Here is a 24,912-nt window from a genome sequence, read left to right as displayed (position 1 = left end):
TCTCCCTTTAAAAAAAAATGCATACAATAAAGTAAATCTCTTCTGCACTGCACACATACTACACTTTTGTATAACTCTGGATGTCAGAGTAAAGGCAGACAGATCCACCAATCAGCCACAACATTCTGACCACTGACAGCTGAAGAGAACAACATCCATCATCTTGTTCTAATGCAACGTTCTGCTGGGAAACCTTGACGTTCATGTGGATGTTTGACATGTACCACCACCTAAACACTGCAGGACAAACAACCCCCTAGTCTCCATGGCAACAGCAGTCCTTGATGCCAGCTGGCATCCTCAGCAGGAAGAACTAAAACTACTCAGGAGTGGTCCGAGGAACACGACAGAGCTAAGCTGTTCACCTGGGTTCCACACTCCCCACATCCAGATCTGATTGAGCATCTGTGGGATGGTCCAGGATCAGCCTGGTCTAGGTAGGACCCACCCTGCAACCCACAGGATCCACAGAATCCACAGGACATCCCCAGAGGTTCTGATGAACCACTGGGTCAGAGGAGTTTTAGCAGCATAAAGGGACCAACACAGTATTATTCAGGTGGTCATAATGTTATACTGTTATATTGTCATGCTGATTATATGATCAGTAAATGTTACCATCAATTATAACATCCACACTGATCAGGAAAAAAAACTATCAGTTCATTCGGAAACTGTGGGGTTAAACCTAAAAACACAGACCTCAACAGCAGTTTGTTTCAAAGCAGAACACCAACCGGTTTTCACTAAAGAAGCTTTCAAAGCAACAATTAAATGACAGTTTTGTTCTCATTAAGTTCAGAGTCAGCCAAAATAATGTATACACATCAGGAAAAGAAAAACTTTATTAAATATTTCATTTGTATAAGTACTTCTATACATATAGATACCTTTTTCTAAGTTTTATCAAATCACGATAACTCTGTGTCCTGTTGTACGATGTTTTCCCAACAGATGGCGCTACCCTCATGAATGGAGCATCAACAAGTGACATCTACAACACAACAGAAATGTCTGGAAGCCAGTGGCCACCACTTTGAGCACCTCTTGTAATTGTAGAGGCCAAAGATAACTTGTATTAATCTCGTGATGTCTGAATAAATTCGGTATTGAAATATTGATGCAAGTTTTTCTTTTCCTGATGTGTGTAAACATTATTTTGGCTGACTCTGTATAATGGGTTTCTGACAGGTCACCAGTGAACATCTTTTTATAATAATGACAAACATACCTGCATTCTACAGGAGTGATTTTCCTCATGTGCAGGTAAAGATGTGTGAGGAGCTTAGAGATGACAGGAGCAGGAGTCATCCTCACTAATTCAGCTTCCACTTAGAAACAGAAAGACCACAAAGAAACGCACTGATATACTCTCAAACATTCAACCTCACAGCCTCAAAATATCTGTTTAGAAAGTGTTGTGTTTCTAAATTCTGCTGAAAGCATTGACAGACATTCTCTTACAAGGTTGTGTAAAAAGCAGCCTGTCCTCTGAGCTACTGAGAAATCTTCCTGAACAAAGTTTCTACATGTAAATCGGCTCAACAAAAACTAAAGCCTCAGTCAGAGATAACAGGTATCGCAAATTATAAAGAACTTTCTTTGTTAACTCAGACTTTCTGCTTCAACCTCACATAAAAAGGGGAGTTTAACTCGTCAGGTGACTGAAAATGAATGGCTTGTGCAGTTCTAGATCCAAAAGTAGGATGTTTCAACTCATGTTTTACTACAAACATACGCAATACTAAATAAATACAATGGCTGGTTGTTAGTTTATTCACTATTAATGTCATTTTATATACTGGATTGAACTTGAGCAGTGGAAGAGAGAAGGAATTTAATGGAATTATGGAGATTCAGAGAGGTAATGTTGCGCAATGTTAAGTTAAGCGCAGTTTAATTCAAACCAGCTGAATGTTAAACTTCAGTGCAGCTGAACAGGTTTCAGTTAACCTTGAAGTAAAATAACTTTTTTAAAAGCTAAAATACACAGCAGAGAAATACAGGTTGAGAAGTTCATTCTAATAATGACAGCTGGGGCAGCAACTAACACAGGTGTTCATGCGGAAAGTTAGCCACCTGTGTTAATTAGCCCGCTAGCTAACTTAGCCGCTTAGCTAGCTAACGCGTCCGGACCAACTGCTCAAACACGACAAAACACAACTCTTCACAAGTCGCTGACTTAACGTACAACAAAATAACGCTACAGGTTAGAAGTATTTATCTTCTTACCGTGTTTTACTCCAAAAACAAGATCAACAGCAGCCAGAGATGCTACCAGACGTGCCGACCATAGATATACATAGACTAGATACGCGAGCGCGCTGTCTTCTATAATATATATGGTCTGACCAATCACTGCTCTCTGGCTCCGCCCTCTGAGAATCTTGTTGTCGTTTGGCTCCACACTTGCTGATGACCACTTCCGGTCTCAGAAAATGAAGAAACGGACCTTTTTTCCTTTCTGTCTCTTACTGATTTTACTTTCTTGTTATTCTAAATATAAAACGAAAATCAAAACATTTTTTAAAAAAAATAATCGTATATCCCTTTTTGATCATGAAAAGGAAAAACGTCTTGTATTTCAATTTTAATTTTTGTATTTTAAAACGAAGATCAAATAACCGCTTGTTTTTTGTTTTTCAATACCCGTTTCAGAACGGAAAATCCAATTACCAGATCCGTACACGGACCTTCTGACACCACCTCTTAGAAGTCAGACGCTGAGGTCGTCTGTCACAAAACACAAATATGCTTTGTATGTTTGCAACTGCAATTTTGAACAAATTAAAAAGTATTAAAATATTAGACAAAAACAAAATCAGACATAATTAATTCAAGTAACTTGTAATTAATGCTTTTACCGTTTTAAGACAGGATGTATTATTACTCTCTGGACATTTGGAAATTCACATTACATATCTAAAACACTGAATATAGAGCAGCACATGAAAATAGAGACGTTTTCCTCCGGACACGTGGGGGCGGTGCTGCGCTGCTGCAGCTTTTTGGCGTAAGGGAAGAAGAACATCCTCAGTGACGTCACCGGCGTGTTGTGGAGAGAAGCTGGAGGAAGATGGCGGGGTCCAAGGTGAAGCAGGACATGCCTCCTCCGGGAGGCTATGCTGCCTTCGATTATAAGAGAAATCTACCGAAACGAGGACTTTCGGGTACATACACGACATACTCACCTAGCTAGATACACACACTCATAGTCAGTTCATTAGTACGGACATTTTTAGGTGCTATTTGCTACCTACTAACCTGCGGCTAATGCTAACGGTCAATAGAATAGACCGAAGCTGAAATTAAAATGCTGCTGTCGTTGGAAGCTCGTACATTTATGCTTGCCATTTTATAGGAGTAATGTCTATGTCCCTTAACACAATACTGCATGCTGTTTTGAGTTTTATCTCCATATGCCCTTTGCAATAGTGAAAGCACTGATAACACTAGTGTCTGCAGTTCTGTTGCATGTACTGCATATACAGATCTGATACAGAACACACAGCCTTCCCATTAGGAAAGTATGTAGCTGGCTAAATGTGAATGGGGGAGTTTGTGCTTCTTGGTCAGTTTCTTTTCCTTTCTGCATGCGATGATGTCCCTTTGTTCACAAAGTTGTTACCCACTGAATATCATTACATCTCATCAAAAAGATTTTTTTTTTTTAGTTCTTTACACACTATAGTTGTACTCAAGCTGGTTCAGCAGATTTTGGCATTGCAATCAAACACATTTTGAGTTGTGTGTGTGATTGAGCTTCAGCAGATACAATCAGTGGTCAGCGTCTAAATGCCTTACAACAGCAAAAGACGCACATTTAAAAGTATCTCTATACATTTTCAAGTAAAGATTAGCTTCTTTTTGTAATGAGAAAAAACTAGGAAACCTAGCTATTCGTTATGTCTTTAGGTGAACACTTTGAGACATGTCTAAACAAATGTGAAGGTGATGACATCAGTAATGTGGCTGTGAACTAAGCAGGTGGTCTAAATGTGATTTAAAACTCAACTCTACATCGTGTGCCGTAAAATACAGTGGTGATCTAACACTAGAATGAATTCTTTAATCAACAGGATATAGTCTGTTCGGCATTGGCATTGGCATCATGGTGTTCGGTTACTGGAGGCTTTTTAAATGGAACAGAGAGAGGAGGTAAGAAAATTTAATATCATTGTAATTTGGGTTTTCCTTTCAGCCAAACTACATGTAAAATCCATAGTTAAGCTAAAGCTGGTGTTTGTGTGTCTCAGGCGTTTGCAGATTGAGGAGCTGGAAGCCAGGATAGCTCTGATGCCTCTACTGCAGGCAGAACACGACCGAAGGTGACAAGAAAAACTCTCGCACACATGCTGCTGTAGTTTTAAAAATCTGATGTTTACAGTCATATATCAGCTATTTGTATTTATCAGCTGGACTTTCTGTGTTTTGCCAGAACCTTACGGATGCTGAGGGAAAACCTAGAAGAGGAGGCGATCCTCATGAAGGACGTTCCAGGTTGGAAGGTAAAGAAGTCAAAAACTGATGCTAATTTTAGTTGTCTTTTTGTGAGAAAAAAATATTTCAAGTTTTCTTCTAAAGCCTTACCGCTGATGATCCACCTAAATTCTAATGTGGAATATTTTAGAATTTATATCTTTTTATTTGTAATAAAGTTGAGTTTTTCTCAGTTTAATGTGGGAACAAAATTACCTGAAAGTATTTCTGCCTCACATTCAACTCCAGCTCTCAGGTTCTGTAGCAGAACTAGCACCATATTCATCCTGCTTTTATTGTGGAACCACTGGCAGATACAGACATACAATCCACTGCTTTTCAAATGCACAAATTCACTGCATTTTGAAATAGTAGTACGACATGCAGTCACTGTGAAGAGTTGTACTGACACAAGCTGTGTTTCACTTTAACCTCGTGCAGGTCGGTGAGAGCGTCTTCCACACAGACCGCTGGGTTACTCCTCTGTCGGAGGAACTGTTCAACCTCAAGCCCCGGGAAGAGCTTTTGCACAAGCGCTTTGGCTTCTTGTGGTACGTGTGAGGAACGATATCCTGAGCTCCTCCACCTTCCACAGCCGTCGCTCAGTTCAGCTTGTAAATGTTCAATATTAAAGTATCTTTTTTCTGTACCTCATCCTGATTTATGTGTTATTTTTGTCATTGAGGCTTGGGTTTCGCTGTTGGAGGGGATCGTGTCTGTTGTTGGAAATTATGTTTATATAATATACTGTATAATATACTGTATTTGAGTAGTGTTAAGTGAGTGTGCTACTTGATTCTTCTGCACCACTACAAATAGTTCTTGCTTTTCTCATACATTTCACCCTCGTGTCGCCTGCGAGTCAAAATTGACCTGGTTTAAAGTTTGAAAATGTGGGAAAAGATATATATATTCACAGTGAAACTTCTGATGTCTATATTTTCAACATTTTTGGGAAATCTTTGAACATTTTTTGGTGGAAAAAAATGTTTAAGAACATTCACAAAAAAATCAACCAAAATCCAGCGAGTTGATTTTTATGTCAATGTTCTTAAAGAAAATATTAGAAGTTTTACAGATATATATGTAATCACTTTAGATATTTTTAGCATTTTTAAAAAAAATATTTACAAGAATTTTCTTGCCAAATTTGGGGAATTCTTTTAATAATACTTTTAAGGGAAATTTTTAAGGAATTATTGGAATTTTCTTCCTGAAGGTTTGCAAATTTTCAGAAATTTTGGGAATTTTTTTGCTGATTTTTTTCAGACAAGGAAACAATATTTTTTGGTGCCCGTAAATGAGGACAACAGGAGGGTTAATGGTCTGGTTAATGAAATAAGTTAAACCAATTTTAAAAAAAAACTGCTGCAGCATTCAAATACTTACTCATGCAAACAACACTCAATAAACAGAGGCATGAATGATGCCTCTGTTTATTGTGATTAGAAGTAATGATGCAAAGACAAGTGAACATCTATGTCGCCCCATTTCTGACATTCAGTGCATCCAACTAGGTGTATATAACCACTCAGAGCTCATCACATCCTCATACCAGACCTGTACTTGTAACTTAGGATCAAAACACTTTGTCTAAGTTATGAAACCATAGCTAGTTACATGTTGTATCATCATGGCTAAAAGCATAAACACACAACAGTTCAGTAGTATTTGTATTAATACACTTCCATCTCAAGTGGAGCATTAAATATAACTCAGTGTTTGGCACAACCTCCTTTAGTTTGTCTTGGACAGTTTTAAAAGCTCGTGGGACAAGAGTACAGAAGCCCGATTCTCAGCTTCTACACTGAGACAGAAAAGCTTCATTCGATCAGTTGCTTCGGGTAACTTCATTTAAGTTAAACGACTTGGAATAATTCCCTGCAGTAAATTGGTGTTTTAAAATTTAATAGCTCGACTGCAGCGACAGATGTACTTGTTTTACTGCTTTATTCTGATTTGGAAACAAAACACTAACCTCAGTCTCAGTGCTTTCACAATTTTATTTTTGTAGTTGCAATACAAAAATGCAAAACAGCGAGAGTAGTTTGTCTTTTGTATTAAATTAAGTCAATTCCAATGATCGGAACAGGCGTAAATCAGTTCTACTATCCCTTCTGTCCGATGTTTTCCACTTAAGCTGGATATCAAGGACTTTGCAAAGCCGCTGTAACATTTGGAAAATGTGCTTCTCAGGTAAGCAAATGTCTCACAAAGGCCTTCAACTTTTAGTTGGTAGGTTCCTTCATGTAAATACTGCAAACAGCTGCTGCATGTTGGACCTGAAACAAGAAAGATTGTAAACAACCGGGCAAATTTGGACTCAGTCACAAAGAACAAAACCCAAAATGTTTCATATTCCATTAATATGTCAAAGACTTACCTGATGCAGTATCTGCATTCGTCACTGCCATCTCATCCCGGCTACTTCAGCTGCTCAGACATCAAGTGAAGCCTCCAACCGTCAGTTCACTCTAAAGAAAAAGATAAAGAGATGGATTAAGCCTGGCAATTCATGTTTGTTTCAACAAATCACAATCATCTGCATGCAACACTATAAATGAGTCTGAAACTCACCACTTATTCATATGTAAGGGTACAAAGAAAAACTGAATGCAGTCTAGACACCTTACACATCAATTAGGACTGCTGTGGGACATTACTGGAGCAAATTTGAAGACTAAAGCAGTGAACACAAGTGGACTGAGCACAATGCTACCCGTGACTTTTAAGAGGCCAATGCTTGTTTTTGGTGGACTCGGGGTGTGGAGCACTACAATCCAGAAGAGCTTCATAGAAACTTTTTGCCCCCTTAATGGACTTTTAAGAATCAGAATCGGGGAAGAGGCCTTGGCATGTTTGTAGGCGACATCTGAAGCAGAGGACTAAACACAGCGACTAACTTGAAGGTATTCATGGAAACAATGAGAACTGAGTTTGAAGGATGTGAGCAAAGCAAAAGGAGATTTTTACCTCACGTGCATTGGCCTACTTTCTCCACATATGACCTAGGCAAGAGAGCAGCTTTCCTCTCTGATGAGCACTTGTTGGTAGGCGCAACACTTCACTCTCCAAGGACTTGTAGGTTTTTGAAGTAGCTGACCTCTTGAACGTAATGAAGCATTAACATGACCAGACACCAGCTGATGTTTTCCCAGCATTTCCAATGTGCCACTTTTGGGGCTTATTCAAACCTCACTAGAGGTTTGATCTCAATACACTGAAGTTGGCAAATCATTTGGGTAATGGATGGCTTTGAAACACTTAAAGAATTCGCTGATCCAATATCCAAGTTTTCAAATCTTAACCAAAACAGGCAGCTTGTCAAATGATGTGAACTTTAAAATACACCCAGTTACAGCCTTCCCCTCTACCTCATCAAGATTACTTGAGACTAAACTGCCAATTTACAATTGCCCTCCAGACATCCATGTTTAATTTCAGTGCTTTGAGCAGGTGACTTTGTTCTCACGCAGCATTACATTAACACAAGCCCTCAGCTCTCTACTAAACTCCCCCATGCGGTCATTTTGAAAGGCAAAAGGAATCAAGATTATTTTCCACAGTCTGTTTAATAGGCTCCATGAAGCCAAACTGACAAAGAAAAAAAATGTTGATCATACAAAGAACATAAAGTACAAAACTGTTCCCGGTTGAGATATTACTTTGGGGAAACGAAGTTACATTTTTCGATCACTTTAAACAAGATTAGTCCATTTTACAGCACATTTAAAATGCAGATGTTGAGCAGAGCACAGAAGATACCTTGGACAGACTGTAGCATGCTGCAATTTGCAACTTCATGAACAGCCGGCCACTTCGGATGTGTAGTTCACCAGTCTGAAAGGAATTCACTCTATTGGGAAATTGAACATACAGGAGCCTCAGCTAAACTAAGGTTTTTTTAAAGAGTAAAAAGGAATTTAGCATAAAATCCCCCAAAAAAGTCTGTTTAAGAGTAAATGGATCTCTTTCCTCAGTCAGTATAAAACCTGGCAGGAGGTAGGTCAGTCGCAAAGACTGAGAGGGATAATAAGGTAACAAAAACACAAAACAAGCCCCATCAGATACTTCAATATAAAAAAACTGAAGAAAAAAAGGAATCAAAATCAGGAAACACTTTAACGTGCTGGACAAAAAGTCTACAGCGGCGGTTGTGGCTGTTCAACGAAAAGCCATGTGGAGAGCCATTGTTTGACCCCAAATTGGGACTTTACTAATCAGATTACAGAGATGCCTTTTAGTTAAATGATTTTTTTGAGGAATTAAGATGCCCGATAAGCAAGGTAAGATTCTTGACCTGTAATTTGCAACATGGTTTGTTAAGGAATGACCAAAACTCATGGCTACATTTTTTTTTTTTTTTTAAATGCTGAACTACTACAACAGAACTACAAAACTAAGGTCAGCAATAACACGTGGACATTTTTCTTGAGGAGCGCATCTTTGAAATACAGCCAGCCAAGTGATGATCTTGAATCAGGGAGATGTTTACTCGTGCCCAGCTGAGGATAAGAAGTGCGCACAGAGGTAAAGACACTGAAAGTTCCAACACTGGAGTTTCACAACACCCCCTCAACCCACCAGACAGTCTAAATACCCTCCCTCAGTTTTTTTGCAAAAGGGGCTCCATCAGCTGAGATATGAGCAATATTAGAATAAGCGACATTCAGCATTTGCTAAAGTCTTTCAAATGGCTTGCCAGCCTCTTTATCAGAGTGGGGTGTGGGCTAGCAAAATTTGGCAACCGTACATAAAGAGGCATCAACTTGGGCTCAGGTACAAAACAGAGGGGCATACATGGTACGAGTGTTCATATGTTGGGGCTGTAAAATTGTCTTATTCTATTGTTTGAAGACGCCTTGTGTGATGAGGTGTATATAAATCCCATCTTGCCAACAATATGCCTAAAATACATATTTAATTACTCATGGAATGCAACAATGTGAGATATAACAATTTCAATAACACTATAAATCAGTGTCTAAATGCACTTTTAACGTGCCATTTTAGATTTTGAAAAAAAAAAAAAAAAAAAGGACAGCCCCAACATAAGCCTACATATATTGTGAAAATGCATATCATTGATGCTTACCATAGCTGTCGTATGCATCGCGGTAGGATCCACCGCGGTCATATCCGCCCTGACCCCTAGCAATTTGACAAACAAAAAAACTCTTACTATAGCACTGCATTACCTCAAGTCTTACATTCAATTCATACCTGTAAACTCACAGCTACTTACCTATTTTCTCTGTAGCCACCCGAGTATCCACCACTCCTGTATCCTCCACCACCACCACCACCAAAGCTCCTGTCTCCACCACCACTTCCGAAGCCTCTGTCATAGCCTCTGTCTCCATAGCTCCTGTTGCCGCCGTTGTATCCACCTGTACAAACACAAGGTTACAGGTAAGTAAAAGGAGTCAAGTGAATAACGGAGTTTAAATATATAAATAGAGGGAGCCTATGCTCACCTCTTGAGTAACCGCGACCACCTCGCCCTCTGGAACTGCCGAATCGTCCCCCTTGCTGCTGCGATCCTCCTCCCCTGAATCGTCCACCTTTTCCTGCTTCATCCACCCGAATGGCCCGACCATCAAGGGTCTGCAACACAAAGACAAGCACGGTCAATTAAAAATGTAAATTTTGAAAAAGATTAAAACACATATCTGATAAAAGTATCGTAAGCAGTGTATTTACCTTGCCGTTCATGGCGTCCAGTGCATCTTTAGCATCTTCAGCATTATCATATTTCACGAAGCCGAAACCGCGAGATCTTCCCGTCTCTTTGTCTCTGATCACGTCCACTAATGGAGGGAAAACAGGATTTACTCACGTGCCTTGCTAATCACTCAAAATCGATTCAATTACGTTTTTTAAAAAAATGTGCACAAAGGTGTGCGTTGAGCGGTGGGAAGCGTGTTTTTACCTTTTTCGATGGTTCCGTATTTTCCGAAGGCCGCCGCCAAAGAATCCTCGTTGGTCTCGAAGCTGAGGCCCCCGATGAACAATTTCCCCTCGTCCGACATCTTACGACTTGCTAGAAAACACCGATCACAAAAGGCCAACGTTTAAGTTTATATAAGCACATAAGACCGCGGCCTCGTTTTAGAGACACGGAGAAAACGGTTAGCGCGAAAAGTAGGTCAACGGACCAGCAGCGTGAAATCACCGATTTATCTGCTTATTTAGCTGAAAGCCTCCTAACCACAGATAAACAGGGCACTAAATATCACTGCAGTTAAAGAAAACAAAAATAATCTTTGCTAGTACTACTAGGAATTATCAAGCCTAGGTGGAAGAAGGCCTCAGGCCCGCGAACGTGGTGTCGTTCACTTAGCGGATTAGCTTGCTAGCTTTTTTTTCTCTCAGCGCCATTTTGTAGCACCGAGCTGCTCCTCACTTTGTTTCGGTGACCGACTTAGACATTAGCCCGAGACGCGGCCACACAGCATGCTCTCTGGGTTACATAAGTAGCCCAGCTAACGAGCAAAAGCGGGTAAATAAACATTCAACTCAATTTTACACCCCATATTTCTGAACATCGACCAACTGAAAATCATTTTTGCTCGGCCTCGTGCAGCGGTTTATGTGCCAATAAATCTAGTCAGAGCGTAGATTCCATCTTTTAAAAAAATACCACACGAAAGTAAACGTGGTATTTAAACGTTTAATATATAGATGCAGCTGGAAATGCAGTGCTAATATAAAAGATAGCATGAAAGAATACAACAATAAAATCGATCAATTACCTTCTCCCCGACTGATATCAAATGGCTGCTGCGTGGAGCTGCAGGTCGAATGAGAAAGGAGAGAGGGAGCGATCCGCTTTTCACCGCGCTGCGACGGTCCTCTTCTTCTGCTGACCGCTCACACTGTGACCAGGCTGGGCCACACCGCCACCTGCCGTCCACAGAGGTGTAACAGCATGGCCTAAAGAAAAAATAAACACTTAGGCATGTTTTGTGACTTATAAAACACTTACTGAATTATAATAATAACACATTTTATTTGTATAGCGCTTTTCAAAACACTCAAAGACGCTTTACATAAAAATCATCAAACATTAAAAATAAAACAAGTCATAAAATACATCACAAAAATAAGTTCATATTATGTGTTAAAAGCAGTTTTGAACAGGTGGGTTTTGAGGAGTGATTTGAAAGTAGTCAGATCTGTGCAGTCGCGGACGTGTAGTGGCAGGGAGTTCCAGAGTGTGGGGGCAGATATGGAGAATGCTCTGTCCCCCCAGGTTCGGTGCTTGGTTCTGAGTGGAGGGGTTCTGTTCCTGGAGCCAGGCCCTTCCCCCCAACACACAACCCCAGAGAATAAAGCAAAGGCCACCATAGTCTGGTAAAATGTACATAGAGGAGGCCTGCTGATGTTACAAGACCTTACCCATCACAGGAAGTAATGTCTGTTTAGGCCCTTCTTGTACACTGCCTCCATGTGGCTGGATCAGTCCAGCTTGTCTTCCAGCTGCACTCCCAGCTGGAGACAACCTCCACCTCATATCTTTAAATTGCTTTCAACCAATATATATATATATATATTGTGTTTCTGATAAGGCTTTATTAATAAAAGTGCAATGGTAGAGATTTTTTTCTAATCACTTTTTAAAATTTTTCTGCACACTTGAGAAAAAAAATGAGTCAATGATTGTCAGGGCACTGACAGGTTTAACATACACCACAGAGAGAGCACAAGCAAACCAAACTGGCCTCTAGAACAACTACACGCTGTCACAGAATGTATTGAATTGACTAAAATTATTTACCTTGCCCGACTTCCACCACAGACCCACGATTGTATCAGAATTTCCGGATTGACGTATTATCTTTAGGAGTCGTATGTCATGTTGACATCAAAACTTCATGCAATCTCTCTGGCGTAGCGCCATATCTTCCGAGTGGGTGAAACGATGCAGTGAGGCGTCTGAAACCAATCTTATCAAAGTTGTCTTGGACACTTCACGCCTCAAAAACCTTCCTCATATATGAGGATTTTAAACCTTTCGATTTTTTACTATCTTTACATTTAGCTTATGTGATTGTATATTTCTACATGTATATCAAATTCATGTTAACACATAGTTCAAATGGCCTAAATGGACACCCACTCCTTTAAAATCCATTAATGTGTGAATTTGAATAATAGACAGGATGCACACGGGATGCTTCCTACTTCAGTGTCTCTCAGTAAATGTTGGCTGGAAGCTTCAGGTTTCCACACCAGACTTGTGGATGAGTACTGGCTTCTAAACAAGTTGGAATTATATAAAATAAAAAATGTTGTATGCCTATGTAGTTTCATTTTTTAAAGTCCCTCTCAAGCCACTGAGTAAACCTCTCAAAACTCATCTATCAAAGTAACATATCTATTTTTTTTCAATAAAAACACTCTTATTCTGCTTTAGAATGGTTTAGATGTAATTGCTACTGTATAGATCTATGAAGTTCTTGCCATTTTCTCCACTAACTCCCCATTTACTGTAGCTTGAACACACCAGCTCACTTATGACTCTGTACAACACTGTAAAATCACTTACTTAATGGCGCATTGTAACATGCTGTCATACATGTTAGAACTACAACTTGAGTTTGTTTATCGCGTGTTCTGTGTTGTTTTTGTAAATGGTGGATTCTGTAATCTCAATCACATCACTATTTAAGAACAACTCTGCAGCAAAACCGATGAGCTGTTAACTGTTAGCATGAGGCCATTCTTATACTGAGGGAATTCTCACATGCTATGTACATTACCCTCTTTGCTAACACTGAGTTGGCCTCTGAAATCATTTACTCTGTCCCAAGTAGGCTGCAGACACAACATCCACAGACCCTTCTTCTAATTTCTGGGGACTTCAATCATGTCTTTCTGCCGTCCACTTTGTCCACAGTCACCCATTATGCTGCATGCCACACAAGAGACAGTAGAACACTGGATCTGTTTTACAGCCACACCAAGGCATCATTTTTCGCTCCCCTGGGAAGATCTGACCACAGCCCGGTGTACCTTCAGCCTGTGTACACACCTGTTGTACAGAGGAAGTCAGCTGTCACCCGCACTGTGAAGAGATGGTCTGGTGAAGCTGATGAGACTCTGAAGGACTATTTTGACACAACTGTGTGGGAGGTTCTCTGTGATGTTCATGGGGAGAACATCTACAGCCTCACTCACTTTTACAGATTCTACAGTTCTACAGTTTCATTTAGCACACTCTTTTATCCAAAGCGACGGACATCTGAGAGTGGATACAACACAAGCAAGGATCTAGTCAGGAGAAAACAACCTGGATAAGTGCCATAAAACAAGTTCAAGTGTGATAATAGGACTATGGTGCCTACAGGCAATTTTTTATTATTATTTATTTTTTTTGCTGTCTGTCAAGTGCAATAGTGTTCAGTAAAGAACTGGGTTTTTAGTCTTTTTTTAAAGACTGAGACAGACTCTATAGTTCGAACAGACTTTGGTAACTCGTTCTACCACCTGGGAACCACAGATTACATCAACTTTTGTGGGGAAAATGTCATGTCCACCAGGACTGTGTGATGTTTCTCCAACAACAAACCATGGATTACCCCAGACAGAAAGGTTCTTCTTAAGGAGAAGAGGAGGGCCTTTCAGTCAGGAAACAAAGAGGAGCTGAAGGGTGCACAGAGGGAGCTGAGATGGAGGTTAAGGGAAGGGAAGAAAAGTTACAGGAGGAGAATGAAGGAGCAGCTGCAGCAGAACAACGTCAGCGGAGAGGCCTGGAAACCATCTCTGGCAACAAAGAACCCCACCTCCATTGTGGGGGAGACAAGGAGTTAGCAAATGACTTGAACCTTTTCTTCAACAGATTTGATCAGTCATCTTCCCCTCCCCCTGCTCAGTTACTCCCATGGTCTGTCCAGCCTGAATACTGCCCCACCCACACCCACATCTAATTAACTACAACACCTAGCTCACAGCCAACCCAGACCCTGACTGAACCTTCTGACACATGCCCTTCCCCCTCACCACCTTCCACTTCTGACACCCAGCCCCCTGCCCCAGCCTGTCCGTCTCCACAGACCAGGTGAGGAAACAACTGTGGAAGATCAAGGTGAGAAAGTCAGCAGGTCTTGATGGTATCAGCTCCAGGTTTCTAAAGTTTTGGTCAGACCAGCTTTGCAGGATAGTTGAACACATGCTCAACATGAGCCTAAACCTGGGAAGAGTACCACAGCTGTGGAAAAGATCATGTATGGTACCAGTGCCACAGACATCTTATCCCATGGACTTCAACAGTTACAGGTACAGGCTGGTAGATCTGACACCACATCTGATGAATACTTTGAAGAAGCGGGTCTTTGTCCGTCTCCGCCCCCTGATGAGCCCATCAATGGACCCCCTACAGTTCGCCTATAAACCTGGCATTGAGGTGGATGACGCTGTCGTCTACCTCCTCAGCAGATCCTTCACTCACATGGAGAAAGCTGGGAGCACTGTTAGAATCTTTTTTTGACTTCTCAAGTGCTTTCAGTACAATACACACAGGGGTGGACGACCACCTCACAGCTTGGATTATAGACAACCTCATCAACCGCTCACAGTGTGTGAGGTTACAAGACCTGTCAATCCAACATGGTTGTCTGCAGTACAGGAGCACTGCAGGGAACAGTTCTGGCTCCCTTCCTCTTCACCCTGTACACTGCAGACTTCATGTACAGTTCAGCCAACGGTCACCAGCAAGTTCTCTGACGACTCTGAACTTGTCTGTCTCATCACAGATGGGGATGACAGGAAGTACAGAGAACTGACCCAGAGCTTTGTGAACTGGTGCCAGCAGAACCGCCTCCAGATCAATGCTGGAAAAACCAAAGAACTGGTTGTGGATTTCCACAGATGCAAACCCACTCAGCCTGCACCATGTCCAGGGAATGGACCTGGTTGTTCACCTGAACAATAAACTGGATTGATCGGACAATACCAATGCACTCTATCGAAAAGGACATAGCAGACTCTGCTGAGAGTCCTCTCAGCAGATAGAGTCTTTTAGAGTGGAGGGAGCACTTCTGAGGTATTTTTTTTTTTGACTCTGTGATGGCATCAGCAATTTTCTATGCCGTGGTCTACTGGAGCAGCAGCATTTCTGCAGCAGACAGGAAGAGACTGAACAAACCGGTAAAAAAGGCCAGCTCTGTACTGGAATGTTCCCTTGAAGTTGGGGAGATGGTGGGAGACAGGAGGATGATAGCTAAGCTCTCAGTTATATAGAAAAAAAACTTTCATACATTTCTTTGGTACAATATCATGTGAATTATAATATTTTGCACTTTTAAAACCCTGTGCAACATCTTTTTTTCTACATGCACTGGAATACATGGTATTTTTTTGTATTTATGTATGTACAATATAAATAATCCGTGAATTTGTCTATATAAACAATCTGTGTAATAATAGTAATCTATTAATATTTCTATTCATCAAAAAATCCATGCAATACCACTGATATGTGCAGTAATGTTATTTTTTGGAACTAGTACGTGTTGGTTTATTTTTTTTTCATTCCTTAAATGTTTGCACTATCTTTGCTGCTGTAACATTGCAAATTTCCCCACTGTGGCGTTAATAAAGGGTTGTCGTATATTATTCTGTCTTATCTTCCATATACAAGAACACCATATTCACATATAATAATGTTAAAACCTTGATATCCATCACAAGGATCTTTAAATACAAAATGTGAAGCCAGCTGAATAGAAAGAGGTGTGTCTGCTACTTAACAGACGATAGAGAATATCTATTGACTGCTTTATTTCAGACACAGTTTTAGTCCCATGCCATGCTAATTTCAATATGTAGATCAAAACCAAAAGAATACTTTCTCCTTCATCCTCCTACATCCCGAAGTCAGTGCAGCAAGACAAATAACACTCCCTAATTACAAAGTAAAATGAATTTTAGGATCTAACAGGCATCACATAACCAGAGCCATTGTCCATCACGCTGATTGATCAGGAATATGAATCCGCTGTGTTTATTTTGCATGTTTCAAGTGCTTTGTTTGTGTGCACCAGTCTGTGTGAGTCAATATGATGAGAGCTGGTCGAGTGTGTGGGGCCTGAATTAGGCCAATGTCCGGTGTTGGCTGTGTGGGAGGTAGATGTGTCTGTAAATGCACTTCTAAGTAATGAAGTGAGTTTGAATGCCATGTGTAGGAGTCAAAGAGAGACGAAGGAGCATCCGTGTAGGAGGCCCAGACATCGTGTGCTGCGTCCTTGTAGCACTGCCACATGCGGGGAAAAGAGCTGATCAACATTTTAGTAATTATGCTTCTTCGCTCCCCTCCTGAGAGTGAAATGAAAAGATTCATACCACTCTAATATCTGTACACCAAATATGAAGCTACAGCACACAGTCACAGAACACATTAGCTTAGCATAAAGGCTGAAAACAAAAGGAAATGACTCATGGGGAAAGCAGAAGTTATTCACAACGCTTCTCAGCCCTTTATCACATTATCTTGCCCTCAGTGAGCCTGAGCATGATGTCATCTCCAACTCTGGATCTGCAGCACCGACCATCTTTAGGATTCAGTTATAAGAGCCGTGTGCGGTCAGATCTCTGGCGTTTGGCATCCTGCTACTGCAGCTGCTCTCACAGCAACTGCACACTTGATCATTGCAACCAGCAGAGCTCCACCTAAAATATCATCAGCATTCATGCTGCAGCTCTGAGCTGTGTAGTTCTTCGTTTGATTGCTCAATTATTTAACAAACTCTTTAATGGAAGAGCAGGGCTTGTGGTTCCCGCATCCCTGTTTCTGCTGTCAAGTGGCAGGTTGTGTGCTCTTGTTAGTATTGGTATAGGACAAGATTTTATCTGTGTTGTTCAACTCTGAAGAGAGACGGTGTATTTCTAAGTTTTAGGTCATCCAGTTACTGTGCTTCTATGGGAGCCCAAAGGTTTGCAGCTCAATATTTACAGACAGGTGACAAATGAAAGGAAATAAAGTGTCTTAGTAAAGTTTTGGGCCTCCATGTGCTCCATCTTTGGAGCTTTACTGGAGGGATAAACCCTATTATTAAAAACTTGCATGGTGCTTTAAAGACGGTACTGGGAAGTACTGTCTAACACGTTTTCCAAAATCTTGTAATAGTTCACTTGAGTTGAGATCTGGTGATTATAAAGGCCAGAACGTATGATTCACATCATTTTCATACTCATTAAACCATTCATTGACCTCTCATGCCCTATGGATCCTGGAAGAGACCACTCTCATAGGATAGAAACATTTAATCACATGATAAAGGTGAACAATAACAACAACTTTGTATGGATTTGCTTTGACTCTTTCCTCTAAGGGAACAAATGGAGTCAAACCAATCCAGCAAGATGCACTAAATTTGCCTAAGTTTTAAATAAAGGGATAATATTACTGTTCACACGAGCCTTCAGGGTCACAAAGCAGTGACCAACAAAGGCAGAAAGGACCATGTGGTCGCACTGGATGTTCCAGTTCTCTGGAGAACAAAGCACACAAGCAAAAATGCAAGTTCCAGCAATGACAGGCATTAAGGTTTGGGCTGCATACTTGAAAGCTGGCTTGAAAAAGACAAACCTAAGGTCATCAGCCTCAGAAATGTTCAGCTGCTGTCATGTGGGATGGGGAAGGCATCCAGGCTGCTGTTCACACTCTGCTTTCAGGATTAATATTAAAAGTAAGGACAACCAATATTCTATGTTTAGGAAACAAAATAAAATCCACATTGTGAGGAATTACAGAGGAGCGAAGTGTGATGTTCTCCTCAAAACATTTGTTTGTTTTATCTGAAAGTTGTTCGAGATTAAAAGTTTTTAGGTAGAAAGAAGCAGCTGAAATTTAAATTTAACTTCTTAAAAAATGTCTCTCCCCTACACCTCAAAAATAACAACACTAAACTAAAACAGATACTAATGTAGCCATTAAAGACACACAGAAAATACACAGAAAAAGAGTTTAAGATGATATATCCAGATTTAAATATTTAATACTTCAATAAAACATACATTTCTACCATGTGCACCTCCAACATGCACTTTTAATATAACTCCATGGGGATTCATTACTTTTCATTCTTCACCTTCTCTCAGGAGTCAAATGTCGCACAAGCTTTGTGGCTCTTTCTATAAATATCTTGTAAAGCCTTAATGCAGCTGAACAGAAATCTAATGCTGCCTGAATGACAAAAAGTCATCATGTTAACAGATGAAGGCAACAGCATGATACTCTGTATTTAGAGTCTAAAAATGACTTGACTCACAAATGTATCCAGATTTTTCATTTTCATTCTTTATTTCTTGCATATTTGTTCCTGCCTTGTGTTTACATTTTAATATTGCATAAGTAAAACGACACAAAACACACAATGATTACATCCTAGACGTGTACAGTTAAGGCTTTGGAATACATAGAAATAACATACAGAAAGAGTTCTTTGACAAAACACTGAGATATATATGATGAAAATATACATTAGAGCTTTTTGTGACATATGCTACATACTGCAACAACAAGAGTTGTCCTCACTGAAGAACATGACTCAGGTTAAATATCATGAGAAATATACAGTCAGCCGCAGGGATCTCACTCCTCTCATCCTTTGGCCTTATGTTTTTCTGAAATGCCCACAATGTAAAAATATTTTCAAAGCCTGTCCCTCTTATGTGGCTCCACAGATGATTCACCAACATCACAAGATCAGAGGTCAGCTGTGGTTTTTATGAGACTTATTTTGTGGTCATTAGCGAAGCCGCCCTCGTTCATCAGAGAGCAGCCGACGCTATCACAGTGAGTGGATCTTTTCTGTCCGGGAGATTAGGGATGATAGTGACGGTGCTGATATGGGTGAGAGGTCTGTGAGACGTGTGAACTCCTGCGAGTTCGTCTGCGGAGACGTCTCTGATGCATCAAAAGCTGGAGGTGCTCGAGCTTACAGTGCATTGTTTGATTTTCCTCTGTGGATGAGTGCAACAGCGAAATGTCGTCGCCTACAGGAGAGAATGGAAAAACGTGTCAGACATGACGTATGAAATTAAAAATCTTTTCTCAAAAGCACTGTATTCATGAACATTTTGGGTTGAAGTAAAAAAAAACTTCTCTTTTCAGGAGAAGAGTAAAAATGGGAAGGAAACTTATTTTTCAGTCGATTGCTTAATTATCTGGTATATAAAGTGTCTGATAGAAGTGATAAAGCAGCCATAGTGACTGAGCGAGTCTAATGCACGACACTCTAAGAAAAGACATGAACATGAAAGGACCTTTTTAAGTTGTTTCACTCTGTCATGCCCAAAGAAACACATCTATCAGAATTTCTGCCGCTTTCTCCTGCTTTTGTCTGACCTAGAGTTCAAAATCAGTCCATGAAAACTAAATTAACTGTGAAGCATAACAAAGAAAAGCATGAAATCCTTAAATTCTGAGCAACTGACTGTCAAACTAGTCATGAAATAATTCTTCTGTTTGAGAAACTAATTTTTTTTTAGATCTAATCCAAGTATATCAAAACACAGAAAACACCACCAATACTTAGAATCATACTAAAAACAAATCAGTACAGGAAGATCAAGAAATCTAAACACTGGAAACTGATTAATAATGAGACAGAAGCAGAGAAATAGAAGTTGACTTCATGCATTGGTGCATGCACGCTGATGGAAGCACTAATGTATAAACTCCTTGATACATTTAGACAGCGACAGTTCTCACACTCCCTCCACTGCTTGTGTGACTAAATGTGGCCTTCTAACACACCACAGAAAGTTTAGTCAGTGTCATTTAATCCACTCTGGGTTTCAACTGTGAGCAACTGTAGCTGTGTTTGATTTGGCAGTAGTTTGAAACACGATTTGTTAGTCTGTTTTTGCCTTTGCATGATAAAGTCTTCAGTTCAACCTACTTTAAATGGACTATAACGCACACAATTGCTCCTGCAGTATTTTCCCTGTTGACAAAATAACATTTGCTTGAGCCGACCTGGAGCTGTAGGGAGGTGTTCTGTCCTCGGGGTTACTGGTGGTCTGATTCTGGCCCTGCTGGGCTCCTCTGCTGTGGGCAGTGGGCTGACTGGTGGGTTTGAAGCAGGACATGGGTGAAGAGGAAGAGCAGCTGGAGCCCCCTGGTGGTGGTAGGCGGCTCTGAGGAGGTCGTTGAGGATCTGGAGGATGATGGCGATGCCGCGCCGAGGATGACTGATGCCGCTCTGACTGCATGGAGGAAGGGTGCCTGATGGGAGGAGACAGCAGAGGACAATGAGGACAACTGTGGATGTTAAAGGATGAAGACAAAGTGAGGCAGAAGACGGACGAGCTGTAACCGTGTATCAACTGACTTATTGATAGATCTACATTAAAAATCACAGATTCTACCTTTTCAAAGGAACAATATGCTACTTTTTTGTCATATTATGTTCTGTGTAACTTTGGATTTGGAGTGATCCTCAAATTTTACCCGTTGGAAATGATCACGAACATTTATCTCAGTTCCCTGACCTTTTAGGAACAAAACAATTAATCAATTGAGGTAGTGAGGCTATAGATTGAGATTAATCGAAAATAATCCAGCATTAATTGAGCTGCTGGGATTTGATCTTTAAAGACTCAAACAACTCAGTGTAGTTAGTTCTGTCTTAATGTGCAAACCTGCCACTTTCTCTGTGGCTACACAATCTATTGATCGATTTTAATCAGACCTATTAAAAACTGTTGTGTTCTCACTGCTAAAGACTTACCAGAAAAAGTGCCCGAGAAGACGCCTGGAGAGTGATTCACAAAACTTTCTATGACTGCTCCTGGTTCCTTCAACATCTCTGCATGGGATGAGGCATTAATGTTACTCTGTAAGGAAAAAAAACAAACACCCACAATGAGGATCAAGTGTGAAAAGATCATTCAAACTCTTTAAATGGTCTATTATACAGTCTCTGGTAATGGTACATAGTGGCAAAATCAAGACAACTCATTGTGTTTTGCATCGACTGCTGCAGTAGAGTATGTATGGCTGACCTCTGTGAAGGTTGAGGCTGGTACTGGGCTCGGTGGTCCTGAGCTGGAGCCACTGGGACCAGTTAAACAGACTGGTGCTGTTGCTTCTAGTGGAGAGCTGGGATGTGGACAACCAGAGGGCAAAGAAGGGGTTGAAGGAGCATGTGGAGATGTGTGTGCAGACTGGGAATGAAGCTGAGATAAGGGACTATGGACGTAAGTGGATGAGTGGGTGGCGGATGCTGCTGGGTGAAAGGAAGTTCTTTGTCTCTGAGGGCTAAATTGGGCTTTAGAGCCAGAGGAGTCCAGGGCTGTAGATGGGGTTTGTGCAGCAGATGAGGTAGTGGATCCTGTGATGTTGGTGGAGGCAGAGCCTGGGTGGTTCACATTGCAGGGTGTCTGCAGGCCAGTTTGAGGCTCGCTGCTGCTCTGAGCCTTTGAGTCCATGTTCTGCTGCAGTTTCTTCACATCCTGAGCAGACAGCTGGAGCTGCACATACATCATGTGGGCACCGATTCCAAGGCTGATGGTCAGAGGTGAGCGGCCAGACAAGAAGTCATTGATCTGCAGGACAGATGGCAAAGAAAGACATGGGAGTTTATTTTCATGATACTTGGGATTTCAGTGTTGTTTGTTTTGGCGGCACCCCTGGTTACTGGGGGTAACAGAAGGGCAGCTGGTGTGTCTGTTTACAGTGCAGCCAAACAAAGGCATGCTGTATTGATCAAGAAGAAACTCATCATAGATGTATTAGATTGCATGCAGTTATTGTTTCCTGTTAATTTCTCCTGTTTACCCTCTCTGCATGGCTGCAATGGTGTACCCTGCCAGTAAGAAAACACAGAAATACAATACCTCTGATGGCCAAAAAGCTCAACTTTGGTCTCATCAGATCAAAGTAGCTTCTTCCAATTGACATCAGAGTGTCCACATGCAACTGGTGAACTCTCGTTCAGATTTTTTTCAACGCTGACTTTCTTTTTGCCACTCTGCCATAAAGCTTTGACTGGTGAACAACATGTAACAGCTGTTGTACTCTCCCATCTCAGCCTCTAAAGCTTAGACCTTCTTCAGAGGAGTCGTAGGTGTCTTGGTGGCCTCCCTCACTAGAGTGTCAGTTTTTCAGGACAGCCTGCTTTGGGTAGATTTGTGCCTTATTCCTTACATTTCTTAATGATGGATTTAACTGTACTCCAAGGAGGTCAGTGATTAAAATATGTTCCTGTATTCATCACCTGACTTTTGCTTTTCAATAGTTTCTCTGAGTGTCTTTTTGTCTTCATGGTGTAGCCAGAAGTACTGATTCACAGTGACTGGACCTTCCAGATACAGGTATCTCCATTTCACTAATTGTGTGACTTATACCATTAACTGCCCGCACCTTTTGTTCAATTAGGTGAGTCACTTTGATAGAGGGTGAATACTATACAGTTACTTATTCTACATTTTGTATTTCTAATTGATTTACATTACTTTGGACAAATCTTTTTTAAGTTTGACATGGAAGAGTCTTTTTTTTCAAATTCTTGTCCAAAAATCCCAAATAAATTGATGCTGATTCAATGTTGAAAAGCAACAAAAGAGGCACAACTTTGAAGGATGAGGAATACTTTTTACAGGCACGTAATTACTGAAAGCCAGCTGCAAGCAGTTTCAAACATGGGGATCATGATTTTAACACAAACTTTGGGCCACAGCACTGTATTTTACCTGATGACATGGTGTAATAGTGCTTCTATGCGTATACCTGGTTTTCTTAAGGCATGAAAATGTGAAAGTGTGAGACTGTCTGTTCACATCGCATTCATTGCTTAACATTGGTCACAGAATTCAGTGTAAGATTTTCTTGATTACTTTTAAATCCCTGCATGATCTTTCTGAGCTCTTTCAATACATTATTCTGCATCTGAATTGCTCAGATCATGCAATCAGTTGCATGGTCCTGGCTTTAAACAAAGCGGGACCATGCATTAGTATTTTACCCCAGTGCTCTAGAACAAACTTCTCTTTATAGTCAGAACAGATCAGTCAGTGCCTCAAGTTAAAAGCATTGACTGTACAGAAGTGCATTTGTATAATATTTTATAAGGTCTTTACTTAAGCTTTATCGTTGTTGCTCTTTTTTGCTATAGAAATTAAATTTAGTATGATTATGATGATGATTGTTTGTTATTATTATTATAAAATAATAATAATAATAATAATAATAATAATAATAATAATAATAATAATAATAATAATAATAATAATGATACTATTGCTTTATGTGTAATAAAAAAAAATACACACACGGTATTGCCCAGCCGGAATTCTTCACCTCATTCACACATTCCTCAAGTTTTACTTACAAAACTTTGAATAAATTTCTTACCTGGGCTTCAGTTAAGCTTTCCAACACGTCCATCATTGTCCTCTCAGCTCTGGCAGTCGAGCACTGTGGCCATAAAGATGCAACAAAGCAGTTCTCTACAGGTTTCATTACATATGCTGCAATGTTACATGTAAAGTAAAGGATGTCAGACTCACCATTAAACCAGCCTCGATGACTGGGACCAGGGTCAGCTTGCTGCCATCTGTTACACCCAGATCCAACAGTTTCCCTGAAGTCAGGTGCCTGATTTATGATCAATATGGGACGAAAAGGTCAAGTCACTCTGTATAACAAAAGCACACAACCAATGTACACTGCACGCAAGCTAGCATTAAAACTCACCTGTCTTTATGCAGGAGTGCGATCCTGTGTGTTTGCAGTCGGAGTCTGTGGGAGATCCGTGTCCTCAGACCCTCCACAGTCTCTCCCCGGGGGACAGTGAGCTCCACCGGGCTGCCGGTGGTCGATGTGACGGACAGTTGGATGGAGGTCTGACCGGTGGAGCCTCCAGGTCCGCACGCTGCAGATTTGCTGAAGCTAAACAAACCCTCCTGCTGCTGCTCCATTCAGAAACACTGACAGGGAAATATTCTGTTTAAAACCAGACTGTGATGGCCGAAGTCAAGCGAGACGATGTGCTGCGGTGTTTATCTTTTTGTTCTGGCTCCTCATTCCTCGTCGGTGTCTTTAAAATGAAGATAAATGGACAGCAGACGGCCTCAGCTACTCTCTACGGCTGACAGACGCAGATCTACTCCTCAGAGCGTAAAACACCCGGACTCTGTCACAGCAGGCCCCGCCCACACGGACACACAGCCAATCAGAGAGGGCCACAAGACTATTGAGCCCAGATTGTCCAATCAGAGGGCAGCTCCCGCTCACGGCCCCACCTTGTTTTGTGCCCAACTCACCATTCATAAATGATGCAATCTGCACAACGTTTTGTCCACAATGTCATCATGGCACGAAGTCTTTATCATTTCTCTAAGTACACACTGTATTGCAATTAGTGAGACTGCAAATATCACATCTGCACCTGTATTAGTGAGATTACAAATATCACAAATACA

General features: G+C 40.8%; 3 protein-coding genes across 11 annotated transcripts; 1 reads left to right on the top strand and 2 right to left on the bottom strand.

Annotated features, from left to right (window-relative positions):
• The first annotated feature begins 3,012 nt into the window (after window positions 1–3,012).
• ndufa13 (NADH:ubiquinone oxidoreductase subunit A13) lies at window positions 3,013–5,133 on the top strand. The gene is made up of 5 exons (XM_023275963.3): window positions 3,013–3,170; window positions 4,080–4,158; window positions 4,257–4,328; window positions 4,439–4,508; window positions 4,921–5,133. The coding sequence occupies exons 1-5, from the start codon at window positions 3,077–3,079 to the stop codon at window positions 5,038–5,040; spliced, it is 435 nt and encodes a 144-aa protein (XP_023131731.1). The 5' UTR covers window positions 3,013–3,076; the 3' UTR covers window positions 5,041–5,133.
• Window positions 5,134–6,464: 1,331 nt separating this feature from the next.
• cirbpa (cold inducible RNA binding protein a) lies at window positions 6,465–11,386 on the bottom strand. Of its 9 annotated transcripts, none has more exons than XR_008603014.1 (8): window positions 11,235–11,386; window positions 10,412–10,522; window positions 10,183–10,289; window positions 9,957–10,086; window positions 9,721–9,869; window positions 9,575–9,630; window positions 6,863–6,953; window positions 6,465–6,761 (listed from the first exon to the last, which is right to left on the bottom strand). XR_008603014.1 is itself a non-coding variant. In XM_055014559.1 (7 exons), exons 2-7 carry the CDS (start codon window positions 10,509–10,511, stop codon window positions 8,331–8,333), a joined length of 543 nt encoding a protein of 180 aa, XP_054870534.1. In that variant the 5' UTR covers window positions 10,512–10,522; window positions 11,235–11,386; the 3' UTR covers window positions 8,033–8,330. The 9 variants fall into 9 exon arrangements, 4 of the variants coding, with proteins under 4 accessions (XP_054870534.1, XP_023131678.1, XP_023131677.1 ...); XR_002746455.3 differs by having other exon boundaries at window positions 9,725–9,869; XR_008603013.1 differs by lacking the exons at window positions 6,465–6,761; window positions 6,863–6,953 and adding an exon at window positions 8,033–8,984.
• A 7,373-nt stretch (window positions 11,387–18,759) lies between these two features.
• On the bottom strand, window positions 18,760–24,599 carry LOC111572335 (midnolin-like). Its single transcript, XM_023275978.3, has 7 exons — window positions 24,185–24,599; window positions 23,998–24,085; window positions 23,843–23,905; window positions 21,493–22,035; window positions 21,219–21,324; window positions 20,465–20,713; window positions 18,760–19,479 (listed from the first exon to the last, which is right to left on the bottom strand). The coding sequence occupies exons 1-7, from the start codon at window positions 24,406–24,408 to the stop codon at window positions 19,307–19,309; spliced, it is 1,446 nt and encodes a 481-aa protein (XP_023131746.2). The 5' UTR covers window positions 24,409–24,599; the 3' UTR covers window positions 18,760–19,306.
• Between the last annotated feature and the right edge of the window lie 313 nt (window positions 24,600–24,912).

The sequence above is a fragment of the Amphiprion ocellaris genome, chromosome 10 (assembly GCF_022539595.1).
Source record: "Amphiprion ocellaris isolate individual 3 ecotype Okinawa chromosome 10, ASM2253959v1, whole genome shotgun sequence".
Lineage (NCBI taxonomy): Eukaryota > Metazoa > Chordata > Actinopteri > Pomacentridae > Amphiprion > Amphiprion ocellaris.
Note: the sequence above shows the minus strand (reverse complement) of the source record. Positions and strands in the feature narration are given on the sequence as shown.